Below are 16,341 nucleotides of genomic sequence, written 5' to 3'. Positions count from 1 at the left end.
TTCTACCTCAATAGGACAAAAGCCTTCAGGAAGTCCCCTAAACTATTTCTCTCTGCGGTGGAAAGATCTAAGGGCTCAGCTATATCAGCCCAAAGATTATCCAAATGGGTCTCAAATTGCATCAGGCAGTATTACCAAATTCATAACATGACCCCTCCAGTCTCAATCCGTACACATTTCATGAGATCAGTCTCATTTGTCTCCTTTCTCAAGGATGGCCCCGTCTCCGAGATCTGCAGAGCAGCAACGTGGGCGTTAGTCCACACCTTTGCAGAACATTACGTGATCACTAGGGACTCTGCCTCTGATGCCAACTGAAAACTGACCGTTTATTCCTGCCCTTTGTTTCTGATCCATTTGGTGCACATCCCAACAAACCTCCCCAGTGTCAGCAACTCTTCCTTATAGTCTGGACCTTCCCTCTTATCCCATGACTGCTTAAAATTCCTTCATTACAAAATGATTTTTCAAGTAACAAGTTTCAGTATTTTAGTAATCATAAGAAAAAGATTTTGATGAAACATAGTTGATATTTCTTGGAGGTTAGGAAGGGCCAGGGGAAGATTCTCAAGTAATTTTATAGCAAGAAAGAGTTCTTTTGTTACACAGTACTCATAAGTGAAAGGTTATTCCTGGTGATATTTTTAAATTAAAATTGCAACATTTATATTTTGGTTGGAATTCCTTTATAAAGGTTAGTGTTGCCATGGGAGGTAAACTAAGCTTTGAAAAAGTTGGCCCTGTGGCTCAACCTTTTCTTTTAAGGGACTTTGGACTAGCTTATAAGTCATTGGAAGGGCTCCCATGCACTTTAGTGGCCTTTGGAATCAGGCCCATTGTGAGGATGTGATGCTATTGCTTTATGATAACACCTGTGGAAATGTAGAATGGATCTGTAAAATGATTTTCTTTTCTGTTCAACACATTGTAAATACAGTACAGGTTTCAGAAGCCTCAAATCTATAGGTTATTTTAAGTCTTAGCTGGACTTGTTCAGTCGAGCCAACTGTTTGAAGTCAGTGCCATTAAAAGAAAAATGTGTGTTCAGGAATGCTGGCATTGCTATCATAGGAGTAGAGTTTTGAACACTAAAGTTATGTCTGCACAGCTGTAAAATACCCGCAGCTGGCTCTTGTCAGGTGACTTTGGCTCACTGTGCTTGGAAATTGCAGTATAGACGTCTGGACTTGGCTCAGGCTCTGGGACCCTCTCCTCTCCTCTCACCCTGTCTACTCTGCAGTTTTATAGCCCTACAGCCTGAGCCCTATGAGCCTGAGTCAGCTGACCCAGGCTAGCCACAGCTGTGCCACAACTTTTATTGTAGTGTAGACATCCCCTTGGCTCAAGGCTTGGGGTCAAAGAAGAACTTGTTTTCTAAAACTCTGGCATTAGTGAAAGACTGTCTTTTCCAAAGCGTAATAGTGCTCAGCTGAAAACTACTGCAGACTCTGGGCACCTAAAGCTTGATGAGCATGTGTAGTCTGTTGAAATGAAAGAGGAAATGGTTCAAAATTGTAACTCTTTAACCAGCATTAGGGACTTTCGTCTGTGCAGAAACCAAAAGCAAGACTTGCTTCAGAGGCTGGTTTTTCATGCCCCTTTGTACATCTCTTGAAGATTCCCTCTTGTACAGCGACTTCCTGTCCACCGAGACATATCATACAGTTAGGAGACTAGGTGCCTTCTCACTCCATTGCAGCCCTCCTTCCTCTTCCCCTCCTCTCCTGCACAATCTGACTATGAAAATCAGGAGCAGAACACTGAGGAAGGGTTCTTTCCACCAGACTTTTTGGAAGACTATGTAGGGAAATAATTGCGAAATTACTTCTTCTGTAGGCAGAATGTGTTTCTTCTTACTGTAGCGAGGTGACGACTCACCAGTGCGGCACCTCCTGCTGGTCATCTTGGGAATTAGCTCTTTCCAGCCCAGAGTGCCCTCTGCAGGCCGGTGTTAGCAGGCTGGAGTTCCCTAGCACTACTCTACTCAGGTACCCTGCTCAGCTCCCAGGCAGCCAGGTCCTTCTCTCTCTACGGCTAGAGAGAGACTGCCCCAGCTGCTGGTTCACAGCCCTTTTATAGGGCCAGCTGTCTCCTAATTGAGCGTGGCTCCAGCTGTGGCTGCCTTCCCAATCAGCCTTTTCTTAGTGGCTCTCAGCCTCAGCCCTCTCCAAGGTCTGGCTTTTAACCCTTTCAGGGCCGGAGCAGGGTGATTCCCCTGCTACACTCACCACTATGGCTGATTCAGATCCACTGGGTGCTCAAGGTGATCAACAAGAATAGTGCTGCCTACTTACTTCATGCTTCGTACTTGAAACTTCTTTTTGGTGACCTGCATGAAAGGGAGCAGGAGGCGCCAGCTCACATCCTAGTTTACTAGCTCTGTGATGTGCCTGGATGAACGGGGACATCCTGTTCAAAGATGAATCCTTCAGAGAATTTCCCCTAATGCTGCAGAGGGGGCGAAGGAAGGGCAGATGGAAGACCTCTGTATTTGAGAGTATGTCTGCACTACAGCCACTAGAATGGGACAACTCTAGCAGTGTAGTGTAGATGTGCTGACTATGGTTACATCAATTTATCCCTTGTGCTGATGTAAGGAGGGAGGCTCAGTTAGGTGCCATCCCATCGTGTATCCTGGAGACTAAGGTGCATGCTTGTATCCTGCACAAAGGTGATCTCAGCTGTTCCCCAGATACAGTATAGAGTGGATAATGCCAGCAGCATGAAAGGTAGAACAATCCCACTTCAGACTGGGTATCACAATACTCCAGGTCTTGGGAGTAAGTTGCCTTTACTGCAGAAAAAAAGTCAGCTACCCCCTGCTGGATAAAAGGAAGCATGGAGCTGGAGGCAGACTGCTCCTGAAATGGGGTGTTTCTGGACCTAAAATTCCAGCAGTGTAGCATTCCACTGACTTGTGCAGAGAGAGAAGTGAGGAGCAATTCATTAATTCCGGACTGCAGGAACCTCCAGCAGGAAAATAAACAACTAATTCAATACCACCTACATCACCTGACATAACTCTTCTGGCAAATGTCAAGATGTCATTTAAAAGTAGGAAGAAAATGTTTATAGCATAAGACTTTCCTATTTTTTTGTGGAACTGCAGTACACTGTACATAGCATGTGCATAATTTCTTAAGACTATCTCATGTATGCGTGCCAATCCTTGACTTCTGTGTACAGAAACAAGTACCGTTTCAACTGGAAAACCAGGCATATAGCACACAGAGACTCGGCCAAACTGTCATTTCTGTGCTGTTTTGTTACTTAGTACATACTACCTTTTATCTCTTCTATTTCCTATTTTTAGATTAGAGCTGAACTCACTGCCAACTCTTGAATCGTTTTTAACAGAAGTTATTTTGACTTCAGAAGCAGGCATGCGATCATCTGCATTTTTGCAAACAAAGTGTACTTTCTTTGGAATAACAGAAGTAAAAAGCTGGGTTTTTTCTCCATTGTTAAACAAGACCTCAAGCTTTGGGTGTTTGTTTAAAGGCTCAGTGTTTAAAATTTGTTAGTCCTTTTTCTTGTCATCTTTAATGACCTTCTCCAGAACCTGCTGCAGGGTTTGACAGCACTTAGGGCTAGATTTTCTGGGGTGTATGTGATATGTTGTGTGGAACTTTTCTGTTTTGTTTTGTTTCCTTATGTAAACCTAGTTTTATTGGTATTTCAGATTATGAAGAACTACAGGCATTGTTTAAAACCAGTATTTTTAATCTTTCTCCTTGGCATACACCTTACTCAAAAATAAGATCCACATGAAAAATTAGGGGAAAGAGTTTCTTCTTCTTCTTCGAGTGATTGCTCATGTGTATTGCACAATAGGTGTGCATGCTCGCCACGTACATTGGTGCCTAAAATTTTTCCCCTAGCAGTACCCGTAGGGGGGAGCGTCCCCCCCCCTCCCCCCGCAACCCCTGGAGCAGCACCTGCCTGGCGCGGTATAAGGGGGGCTGTGCTCCCCCCACCCTCAGTTCCTCCTTGCCGCCAGTGAAGGTGCGTCGGAACTTCTGAGCTCCAGCTTTGCTGCGGCTTGTCCCCAGAACTCTTCGTTTGTTCAGTAGTACCTGTATTCAGTTAGCTAATTCAGTTAGTTTAGATAGTCATTGAGCCTGGGCTGGGGCATGACCCGCACCCCAGGCTTTAAGTCGTGCAGCTCTTGTAGGCGCTCTGTGCCAAAGAGTGACCTGCATGCGGATTGTCTGCGCTGCTTGGGAGAAACCCATATCAGCGAAAGGTGCAAGATCTGCAAGTCTTTCAAGCCCTGGACTAAAAAAGAAAGGGACATCAGGCTCTGGGCCATCCTGATGGAGTCGTCGCTGACCCCGACCCTGGCATGCCGCTCCGAACCAGTACCCGGCACCGTGGCATCAGTACGCGGAGGCCCTCCGGTACCATTGTCCAGTCGGCACCGCTCCCCGTCCATGGGGCATGCCAAGAGGACCGGAAAGACTCCCTCTTCGCAACGGCACCGAGGGAAGTCTGGGACAGAGGCTAGGCCAATGTCGTGTAGTTCTCGATCCCCATCAGTCCCTAAGCCTCTGACTCGCGTTGAGTGGAGTCGCCCGGCCCCTTCGGAGCAGGCCTCTCTATATGTCCAGATGCCATCTGCGCCCGAAGCCCTCCAAGCAGCCAGGAACATCATGTCCATGTCGGTTCCCAGAGCTCTGCCGATGTCGTCCCCACGCTCCAGAGGCAAGCCGCTGCTTGGATCACTGCAGTTGCCACTGGCCCGGTACTGGTCTTGGTCGAGGGAACGTTCCCGTCATCGCCCAGCGACTGTTCAGGGCTCAGTCCATGTAGATCGCCCTCGACACAGGCCAGACTGTCCAGATGGGTGCCGTCCAACCAGGACTCCCAGCACTGCTCGTCTTCGCGAAGCAAATATCGATGGGACCGTGGCGGATGTCGCCAACGGTCCTCGTGTCGTAGGAGATACCGCAGTCGGTCGTGGCACAATCGTCGATACCTTTCCCACTCGTACTCCCGTTCCAAGTCTCCACCAAGGCACCGTAGCCCTGGGTGTCGATTGCTGACGTCTCACTGATGCGGGTCCACCCGTCGAGACCGTTCGTGGAGCAACTACTACCGTTGGTGCTGCTCCTCCACTTCGAGATTGTGGTCCCGTGACCGACGTAGATCCCGGCACCGCCGATACTCCCGGTCCAGGGGCAGCTGTGGATCATACTCCAGCCCGGCCTCCCCTCACAGATGCCCATCTACAGGCCAAGCTAGCCAGCCCAAACAGCAGGCCCTGCCGGTACCTCAGCAAGCACAATGGCACCAAGCATCGTGGCTGGCCCAGTCGTACCAGTGGACACGGTGACCTCCAGCACAGCCCCCGATGGGGGCTCACTTGGTGGCCGGGGCCTCAGAAGCACCGTTGGCGTCCATCTTTAGACTGCCAGAAAAAAGGTTGGTGGGACCTGTGTCCTCAGTACCGTGCATGGAGTCCGATCAGGTGGTGGATCCTCTGGTGCCAGACGACACCCAAAGCACTGCACGGGCTTCACCCGGTCGAGAGGCGCTGATTGTGGCCCCACCCCCTCTGTCCCACAGGAGAACTACCGGATCCACCAAAACCTCCTAAAAAGGGTGGCAGGGAGTCTCCATCTCCAGGCGGAGGAGATGGAAGAGCCCTCAGACTCCCTGTTCAATGTGCTGTCCTCTTCAGCACCGGGCAGGGTGGCCTTGCCCCTCCATGAAGGGGTGCAAGAATTTCAAATGCCCCGTGGCAAACACCAGCCTCGTTGGCACCCATCTCTAAAAAGGCGGCGCGCAAGTACTTTGTACCCACGAAGGGACACGAGTATCTGTATACCCACCCGGCGCCCAACTCCTTGGTAGTCGAGTCCGTCAACCACAGGGAGCGGCAGGGGCAACCAGCTCCGACCCCCAAGAACAAAGACTCTTGGAGGCTGGATACTTGCGGGAGAAAAGTTTATTCATCGTCAAGCTTTCAGCTATGAGTAGCAAACCATCAGGCTCTCCTGGGTCGCTAAGAGTTTAACCTCTGGGAATCCCTCCAAGTTTGAGGACTCACTCTGGGAGCGAGATAAGGAGTTTAAGGCACTTGTGGAGGAAGGGGTGGCGGCCGCAAGGGCATCCCTGCAGGCCACTTCAGATGCAGCTGACACAGCTGTACGGTCCATGGACTCAGCGGTGTCCGTGAGACAGGCGCCATGGCTTCTGGGCTCTCCAGCGAAGCGCAGTCGTCAATGCAGGATCTCCCTTTCGACGGGAAGGCTCTGTTTGCTGAGGAAACAGACACAAGGCTGCATGGCATGAAAGACTCCTACACGACCCTGCAGACCTTGGGCCTCTATGTCAAAGGGGGGCTCAGGCCCATCATGGACCTGCGAGGCCTGAACCACTACATGGTGAAACTCAAGTTCCGCATGGTTTCTCTGGCCTCCATCATCCCCTCCCTGGATCCCAGGGAATGGTATGTTGCCCTCGATCTATAGGACACACACTTCCACATCCACATATTCGAGGGGCACAGACGCATCCTCTGTTTCGTGGTGGGAGAGTCACTACCAATTCATGGTCCTACTGTTTGGTCTGTCCACTGCCCCCAGGGTCTTTACAAAGTGTATGGCAGTGGTAACGGCCTACCTCAGACACCAGAGGGTCCAAATACTTCCATATCTGGACGACTGGCTAGTCAAAGGCACCTCCTGGTCACAGGTGATGGATCATGTAGCGCTCCTCCTGTCCACATGTACTGCCCCGGGCCTGTTTATAAACAATGCCAAGTCCATGTTAGTCCCAGTCCAACACATAGACTTTATTGGGGCACTACTGAACGCAACGTCGGCTAGGGCCTCTCTCCCACCAGACAGGTTTGAGACCCTGAAAGGGCTCATCGACTTGGTCACAAGGTTCCCGGTGACGACAGCCAGGGCTTGTGTGCAACTGCTGGGTCACATGTTTGCGTGCACATATGTGGTCCGTCACGCCAGACTCAGAATGAGGCCCCTCCAGCTCTGGCTGGCCTCGCAGTTCTCCCAGGCCACAGACAGAATGGACAAAGTCCTCACTGTGCCAAACTCTGTGATTTGCCTCCCTGCGGTGGTGGTCCGCCCCAAACAACATGCTCCAAGGGGTTCCATTCAGAGACAGGGCCCCGTCGTTGGAGCTGGTGTCCGACGCGTCAGACCTGGGTTGGGGGGCCCATGTGGGGAACTTTCAGACCCAAGGCCTGTGGTCGCTACAAGACCTACCCCTTCATATAAACGCCAAGGAACTTAGGGCGGTGCAAATGGCGTGTATGGCCTTCTGTTCGCACCTGGAGGGCAAGGTAGTCAGGGTCCTCATGGACAACATGACCTCGATATTCTATATCAGCAGACAAGGCAGGGCCTGATTCTCTGCCCTCTGCTGCAAAGCCCTCAGTCTCTGGGACTTCTGTATAGCCCACGACATCTACCTAAAAGCCTTCCACCTGCCGGGTGCCCGGAATGTGAAGGCGGATTGCTTGAGCAGGGATTTTTTCCTCTCCGCACGAGTGGTCTCTACACCCGGAGGTGGCTCACCAGCTCTTCCGAAGGTGGGGTACTCCCCAGGTGGACCTATTTGTGACCCGGAAGAACCGATGATGCCACCGGTTCTGCTCTGGGGGGGGGGGCTAGGGAGGGGTGCTATCTCCGATGCCTTTACCCTGTCCTGGTCAGGCCAGCTCCTCTACACCTTTCCTCCGTTCCCGCTGATCAGCAGGGCCCTGTAGAAAATAAAGACAAAGCCAGGGTCCTCCTCTTTGCCCTGGCATGGCCCAGGCAGCACTGGTAAAGGACCCTCTCGGGGCTAGCTGTAGCTCGCCATGGCAGTTGCCGCTCCGCCCGGACCTGCGCTCTCAGGACCAGGGCCGCCTCCTCCATCCCAACCTATCAACGCTTCACCTCTCGGCGTGGCTGCTCAGTGGCTACGTGGTGAGGAAAGGACATGCTCGGAATAGGTTCAGCGCATCCTCCTTGAAAGTAGACGGCCCTCCACTCGCCAATCCTCTGGCGAAGTGGTCTCGTTTTTCGAGGTGGGTGGCAGGCCAGGCTGTTTTCTCGGTGGCCGCCCCAATCCAGCTTATCTTTGATTACCTCCTCCACCTGAGGGCCCAGGGACTGGCGCCCTTGTCAGTCAGGGTACACTTGGTGGCCATATCGGCCTTTCATCCCCCAGTGCAAGGGCACACGGTGTTTTCCCATGCTATGACTGCCCGGTTCCTTAAGGGTTTGGACCGTCTCTACCCATATTCCAAGCCCCTGGTTCCACTGTGGGACCTAAATCTGGTGCTGGCTCGTCTCATGGGGGGGACCCACTTGAACCACTGGCCATGTGTTCCTGGATTCACCTCTCATGGAAGGTGGCCTTCCTGGTAGCTATCACGTCAGCCAGGTGGGTCTCAGAGATCAGGGCCCTAACCTCCGAACTGCCATAAACAGTTTTTCATATGGACAAGGTCTAGCTCTGCCCACACCCCGCATTCCTCCCGAAGGTGGTCTCCACCAATCACATGGGTCAGGATATTTTACTGCCAGTCCTCTGCCCCAAGCCTCATGTGACTAGTGAGGAATGCCATCTCCACACGCTCGACGTGAGATGAGCTCTGGCTTTCTACCTCGAGCGGACCAAGCCATTCAGAGTCTTCGCAACTGTTTGTCGCCTCGGCTGAGTGCGCGAAGGGTCAGCTGATTTTCCACTCAGCGGCTTTCTACGCCCATCACTTCACGCATCCGTTCCTGTTATGAGCTGGCTGGTGTTCCCCCACCGCCCATTGTGAGGGCACGCTTGACTCGGGCGCAGGCCTCGTCAGCTGCCTTCGTGGTCCACGTCCCCATCCAGGACATTTGTAGGGCTGCCACGTGGTCTTCGGTTCACATGTTCACCTTGCACTATGTGATAGTCTCCTAGGCCAGGGATGATTCTGGGTTTGGCAGGGCGGTACTCCGTCCTGAGAACTTGTGAACTCCTACCCACCTCTAACAGATATACTTTGGAATCACCTATTGTGGAATACACATGAGCAATCACTCAAAGAAGAAAAGACAGTTCCCATTTCCGTAACTGGTGTTCTTCGAGATGTGTTGCTCATGTCTATTCCACATCCCACCCTCCTTCCCCTCTGTCGGAGTTGTCTGGCAAGAAGGAACTGAGGGTGGCGGGAGCTCATCCCCACTTATGCCAAGCCAGGCAGGCGCCGCTCTGGGGGTCGCAGGAGGGCTCTCCCCCCTACGGATATTGCTCGGGGAAAAACTTCCTGCACCGGTGCACATGGCACCTATTGTGGAATAGACATGAGCAACACGTCTTGAAGAACACCAGTTATGGAAAAGTTAACTGTCTGTCTTTCTTGTCATATCCTGAAAGGGTTGTGAAAACCTTTTGAGAACATTTCTTTTAAGCACTCAGAAATGTCTTTGTGAGGCATTTTGCACAAATTTAAAAAGTCTCTCCCATGAAGAGTGGGCAATATAAGTTCAACATGACACAGCAAGTATGAGTCATAATAGCCTGAGTGGGGGAGAAAGAGAGGAATGATAGCTGCTGGTGATATTATACATAACTCAGTAAGGAATGGCACATCTTGAAGGTTGAAAAGCTAAGCTTCTAATTAGACAGAAGGCTACTGGTGTGGTGGCTGACTCTCCCACAATTTGCATAGATGCTGCACTATAGCCAAAAAGGACTCCCACCTCACAGCTTGCAGTATAAAATATCAAAACCTGATACATTTTTCAGATGATTTTAGCTGCCTGTATAAATATTTTAGAACTTCAACAGATGCTTCTTTTTTTTTTTTTTTTTTTTTTTTTTTTTTAATGAATCAGTACCACTGCCAAGGAGGGGAACTTTTTAGCTGTCAAAATGTTTTTTTGAATTATTGATCTGTTTTTCCTGACTCTCTTATGAAAAAACCACAAAGACAGAAATAATGACATTGAACATCCATATGCCAAATAATTACCTTTTTAAGGAAAAAGCTGCAAAGGACAGAGCTTAGAGTTCTGTTAGTATCAGAATATCTTTCTTTCACTTTGTTAAAAATTGAACGTCTTTCAACTGCCATTGAAAATATTTATGCCCCATCTATACCAGCCAGCATGAGCAACAAAATTGTGTTTTCTAGCTTAATCACACTCTTGAGTACATGGCACACTTCTAAAGCCTGAAGTATAAAAGATTTGAATGCCTTTGGGTCACAGAATAACCTGGGAAGCCAAGATTCTGGGAAGTTTTAAGAAGTGGGATTTGGAAGAGGCTGTCAGAACTTTTGGGTTTGCCATTATCATTGAAAAGGATAAGTCTTAGGAAGGGGGTTGATTTAGGGCGGACCTGTGAAGATTTGGTTTGGGTTTTCTTGTAGTTCACTCACTTGCCATTTAATATCTTAAGTTCTAAGCTGCCTAAAAAGTGAGTGTATGATCTGTAGGTAATTATTGTCTGTGGGTAAAATTTTCAAAAGTGCCTAAGTGACTTACGCCCTTAGGACTCTGTCTCATTGGCTTTGAGGATCCTTCATGCTTACAGTCACTTAGTAAAATTTGACGTAGGCTCCTGACGCTTCTGAAAATTTTACCTTGTGCCCTTATTTTTGTGTTGTACAGAGTCTACTAATTACTAAAAATTGGCTCGTGTTACTATTTTGAAAGTTTAACTTTTCACATCTAGGCTACTGTTTCAACCACAGCCCTGTGCAGTAGTGATGGAAAGATAGCACCAACTGTTCATTTCTTAATGGACAAATCCTCATGTCATTAAAACCCACCGTTACCTTTGTTGGCAATTTTAGTAAAAAATCCTAAATTGATTGGGCTTAGGAGCTACCTTGACACATAGACATAGTGCATCCAAAAGAGGGTAAGATATGTTGCCAGGACAATGGCAAGAAGCTTGCAGGGTCGCTACCCGTGGTGTACCTGTTTTACACATAAATTGGACTTAGTTTTTATACTAAGAATCTGACCCCTTACATAAGCAATACATTCATGTATAAAGCCCTCTCTTGATCATTTTTAATGAATGTGCTTTATGAAGTTTCCCTTACGATCTATGGCTTTTGCAAGAGTTAAGATAGGTCTCTCTTCCTTATTCTTAGTACTGGATATGATCCATAAATAGCAAAATCTTAAATCTGAAAGATCTATAATACATAACTGAAATCCTTATGCTTGTGTGGACATGTCCTACACAGTAGCCTGTTTCCCTGAATTTTCCTAATCGTTCATGCTGCATTAGATGGATAGCGAATGAATACATAAGGTTTCTACATCTTAAAATATGAGTGTCAGAGTACAGTTTTGATAAATAATAGCAGAACACTTAATTTCTTTGAAATGTTGCATCTGGAGGATGGCTTGATTGAATTAACTCCTTGCTACCAAGAGTTGGGAATTTATTTAGCTTTTTTCAGGGCTGGCAATGGAAGTGCCCAGAGCCTCCAGCATGAAAGGATTAATGTTGCTAAATAAAATATTTAAAAGGTTCCACATGTGACATCAGTTAAATTTAGTATTTTTAAATAATCTTTTTATATATATCCCCAGTGTAGAAATGATAAAATAGGCAGTGATTGATGAAGGTACAAACCAAACAATGAATTTGCACTGCAGTAATTACTTTTTTATATCAGATAGTGTGTGATTAAATACCTGCAAGAAAATTAAATTTACGTGATGAATGGAAGTAGTTAAGCTATTGTGTGAGCTGATACTGAGATGATTGTGGGAAAATATTACTTTCCTTAATGTATTTTGTTTCAAGAGATTTGACTTTGTAAATGTGGAATGATTTTTGAACAGTTATTTTATTGAGTTGATTAACAGTGAATGCAAATGTTATCTATTGAGAAGTAGCTTAGAGGATAGTATATTGGTTTAATTGCACTATAGATGATTAAATTCCAGTAGAGAGCTTGGGTCTTTTCTGTAGATTGTTGAAGTTCAACAAAATGTCTGCTCTTTCTTGTAGGTGTGAGTCTGCTGCCATCTTCTGTTTGTTCCTTTCCTTGATTTGGGCGTGCTGGATGGCTGTAAAAGTCACTTTTAAACTGGTTAAATACTATGAATGTTCACATTTTTGAAATGTCTTCTTAGTTTTAAGCAAGCATAGACCGTATTTTATGCAGTTATGCTTTCATTGTGGAATTCAGGAAGGACCAGTAACTATTTTTACAGGTTCTATGAAAAGTTTGCATTCCGTTGATTTAGGATCAGTACTTTTATTCCAACCTGCTACTTTATCATAAACTGGGTGCTCTCTACTATTTTCTGATTGTCTAAAGTTGATATAAATTCAGATTGTATTTGAGAAGGCTTCCAGTCAGAATTACTTTGTTTGTTTGTTTTCAAGCAGTAATAATAATTGAATCATATGAAAATCTAAATAAACTTTAAAGGTTTTCTTTCTGGTGATTAGAGTGGCAGCTAGCTAGCCAGCCAGCCATTGTTGTCATTTGGATTAGGGATGTATGGAAAAAAATACTCACTGTTGCAAAATAAAACTTGGAGAACATGCAAAAAATTGCAGGTTCACCACCTCTACTGTTTCTGGTTTTTATGAAAAATGAGTATTTACAGGCACAAATTTTATATGCAAGACTTGTTGAAAGGGTTTTAGACAAAATAAAATAAATATAAGTTCTATTGTTAGTTCTGCCCTATATGAGAAGCCATGCTAATTGGTTACCTGAACTTTTAGGTTGGTCCCAATTTTTTTCCCCCAAAGATATTGGTAAACACATACTATTATAGAGGAAAATAGCTACAGTCAGTAATGTCCACTCAGAATGTACATGGTGTTAATGGTTAGGTCTCCTCAGAAAGACAGGAATGCACAGAGTGAAGTGCTTGGTACTTGATTTGCCTGTCTGGAAAAGATGAACATCTGAACCATCTTACTGGAATTTTGAACCGAAGAGTGTAGGGAAGCACTTTAAACCTTTTTTTAAGACATCACCTCTGGCATGAACTGAGTCTCTAGACTGGTGATTCAGGGTGGTGATTCAGGGTGTCAGTGATCTTACGTTTATTGAAATTCTTATCTCAAAATGCTAATTCTACCTTTTGGCTTAATAATTAAATTGGTTATTGACTGTGTGTCTTCACTAGAGGTTATGAAATCCTCTATCTCATCAATAACCAGTTTGGCAAAATAAGAATATAAATAGCTCAGCTGTGTACTAAGTGACTTAATCAAATTATTGGTGGATATCTTCATCTGATAAAACAGTGTGGACAGCTCCTTATACGTCTGTATTGCTGCAGTCTTAAGATGGACTTCCTTGTTTAGTGACCAAGATTTTATGTCTTGTAATTCATATTCCTTAATCCTTCTAGGCAGCACAGCAAATCATAGAACTTCAGGAAGCAGCACAAATAAATGCAGGGTTGCAGCCAACTAATCTAGGGAGGAATAACAGCCTGCATGATATGAAGACTGTCGTAAAGACTTGGAGGAACAGGTTACCTATTGTGTCAGATGACTTATCCCATTGGAGCAGCATTTTCATGTGGAGACAGCATCATTACCAGGGTAAAACTGCCTGGTCCAGCATGCATTCATCATGTAATTTTCCAGACCACCCACTGTTTTAAAAATATTTATTTTTGTAAATGTATGTTCATTCTCTAGTTTCAAGCACTCAAGAATATAATTGATTTTGATATTTAAATGATCAATTTGAAATAGAACTTAATTTTAAAATGTTGCATATTTTGCATCTAAAACATACATTATCAAAGCTAAAAAAAAAGTTTGAGTATCTTAAATTTCCATAAGTCATTTGTTCATGTGTATTTTCTCTGTATAATGTTTGTTTTATAGTAACTTTTTACTTTCTGTCTCTCTAGCCATTGTAACTGCCTATGAAAATAGCTCTCAGCATGATCCCAGTTCCAATAATGCTATGTTGGGAGTTCATGCTTCCGCTTCAGCAATTATCCAGTATGGAAAGATAGCTCGGAAACAAGGACTGGTCAATGTAGCGCTGGACATATTGAGTCGTATTCATACTATCCCTACTGTGCCTATTGTGGATTGTTTTCAGAAGATTCGGCAGCAAGTCAAATGCTACCTTCAGCTGGCAGGAGTCATGGGCAAAAATGAGTGTATGCAGGTATGTTTGTATTATCTGTGTCAAGACATGTTGCTGGGGACTTTGAGGGTTTGATCTGCCATCAGGTGTGCAGAGGGGGGAAAAAAAGACTCACAGGATGAAGTGAAGATTTAAACTAAGTTTTGAGTGACTTATTGTATGTGTGATGAATAGTCACACATTAAATATTAAAGTGAAACTGAGTGAGTTAAATGGGTAAGAAAAATGGAATGTGATGGTAAGCAAAAGAAACTGACATACAGTATTAGGTTTAGTGAAATTTAAAAGTGGAAAAGGCAGTTCATGGCCTACCAAGTGCAAGGGATAGGACCCAATAAAGAATTTAGCATAAAGGCCAAGAAAAGTTGAAAAAAATTCTGCATCTGTTTAGATTTTTAGAAAGCATTTTTTTATTTATTTAAGAATTCGAACAGATTGTTGCTTATTAAACGTCAAGAGAATTTCTATTTTGGCAGCTTTTTAGGAAGCTTTCTCCTTTTATTGATACAGAATTCTTTGTACCAGACTCTTTCATAAAAATTTGTTTAATAGGGCCTTGAGGTTATTGAATCTACTAATCTGAAGTATTTCACCAAGGAGATGACGGCTGAGTTCTATGCACTGAAGGGAATGTTCTTGGCTCAGATTAACAAGTAAGTATGTTGGTTGGATGAGATACCAGCATGCATATGGGAGAAGTGCAACATAAATATTTCAACAAAATGTTTAAGCAGCTAAGTTGTTCAAATGTTAAACCAGTATAAAATCAGGATAAAAATGAATATACATACTGATACTTAGCTTCTGTGTGGTTTTTAATAGTAATACACGTCCCTTTACCTTTTCAAAATATTGTGGAAAAACTAGGTCAAGTAATCCTTGCACTGCTTCTATTAGAGAAGTTTTACATATTGAGAAAAAGTAAAGTTAACTGACTTGTACAAGGCTCCACAGTGAGGTTAGGACTCAGAAGTTCTCTGCCTAGTTTGTTTTGTATGACAAATATAATATCATAATAAGATGGGAGCTGCCAAAAAAGGAGACATTAATATGATTAAGTTTTTGGGTCAAGAATTACTTTGAGAAAACAGTTCACTTATGAAAAAATTCTGTTCAACCCATAAAATCAGAGCTGTCTGCTGAGCAAAAGTGGTATGCTTTTGTTCACTGTACATCCCTTTCTTAAATAATAGCTATTAAAGGAATAAGAAACAATGGTGACGAGATACAGCAAATTGTCTAAGTAGTCTGAATCACACAATATGACAGTGCCATATAATAAACTCCTTTCAAATAATCATATTGAAAGCTTGATATGCACTGCAAAGGTCTTGCCTGTAGCAGATTAAAAACATTAAATTCTAAGGCTTCCTTTTAAACAGATACCTGCCACCTGTTTTTCACCCTCCATGTTAATAAGTGTTTTATTACTGTTGGGAAAGATACGGCACTTTTAATCCAGAAGGCAAACTAATTTACAAGCTATAGGTCAAATTTTGTCCCGTGGCACCTATGCAGTTTCAGTAGAATTCAGCAGGAATTTGCATACCCATTTAAAAAGGCATTATTCTTGCATGCTTTATGTAGGGGAATCACTTCACTTATCAGTACAATGTAGCCACTCCTTGAGTGAAATTCATCAGCTTTTAAACTGTACACTGCAACACTACATAACAGATCAGGGCAGGAAATGATGACTATCTTCCCCGATGGAAACTACAGGGAATTTTAAACAGGGCAGAATGTAATTACTTTGATGGGAAGTGAAAGAGGATCTTTAATGGCCACAAATGGGCCTTAGTTGTACACTTCATCTGAAAGCTAGGCAGTTTAAATTTTTAATGGGGGCAGATGAAATAAATAATTAATGATGTCTGTCTAGAATCCAAGCAGATTTATGGGGTAGAATAGTAAGTTTTTAAATGCAATTATAAGATATTTACTCTTCTCCCTTTTCTGCAAAAGTATACTAAATTAAGTGTAGAATTTCAGTAATGTATTTGTCTCCTACAATTAGCAAAATGAAAGTGGCAGTTTTGCATGGCACGCCTCAGTGAATGAGTGAATTCTTTGCTGCCTATAAACTGAACTGGAAGTTAAGTCACCTGTGGGTGTACCATCCCCCCTTTGCCGCCCACTCTGTGAACAAGGTGATAAAGGTAGTATAAAGAGTCATCGGTGGTATCAGAGTGATAGATAATACAGGAAAGAGGAGAGAAAGGGAAGACTAGGGACAAAACCTG

General features: G+C 44.8%; 1 protein-coding gene across 6 annotated transcripts in view; it reads left to right on the top strand.

Moving 5' to 3' along the window:
- Positions 1 to 16,341, top strand: part of TRRAP (transformation/transcription domain associated protein) — a 154,257-nt gene that overhangs the window by 95,271 nt on the left and 42,645 nt on the right. For 4 of the 6 annotated variants that reach the window (XM_077829206.1, XM_077829204.1, XM_077829203.1 and 1 more), the window contains 3 exons: positions 13,341 to 13,569; positions 13,854 to 14,119; positions 14,651 to 14,751. In XM_077829206.1, coding sequence (XP_077685332.1) covers positions 13,341 to 13,569; positions 13,854 to 14,119; positions 14,651 to 14,751 — 596 coding nt within the window. The remainder of the gene's footprint in view (positions 1 to 13,340; positions 13,570 to 13,853; positions 14,120 to 14,650; positions 14,752 to 16,341) is intronic. The other 2 variants (XM_077829205.1, XM_077829202.1) reach the window with 1 other exon arrangement.

Source organism: Eretmochelys imbricata, chromosome 10, assembly GCF_965152235.1.
Source record: "Eretmochelys imbricata isolate rEreImb1 chromosome 10, rEreImb1.hap1, whole genome shotgun sequence".
In the NCBI taxonomy this organism is placed as follows: Eukaryota; Metazoa; Chordata; order Testudines; family Cheloniidae; genus Eretmochelys; species Eretmochelys imbricata.
The sequence above is the reverse complement of the archived record's forward strand: the minus strand, read 5'-3'. Positions and strand labels throughout refer to the sequence as shown.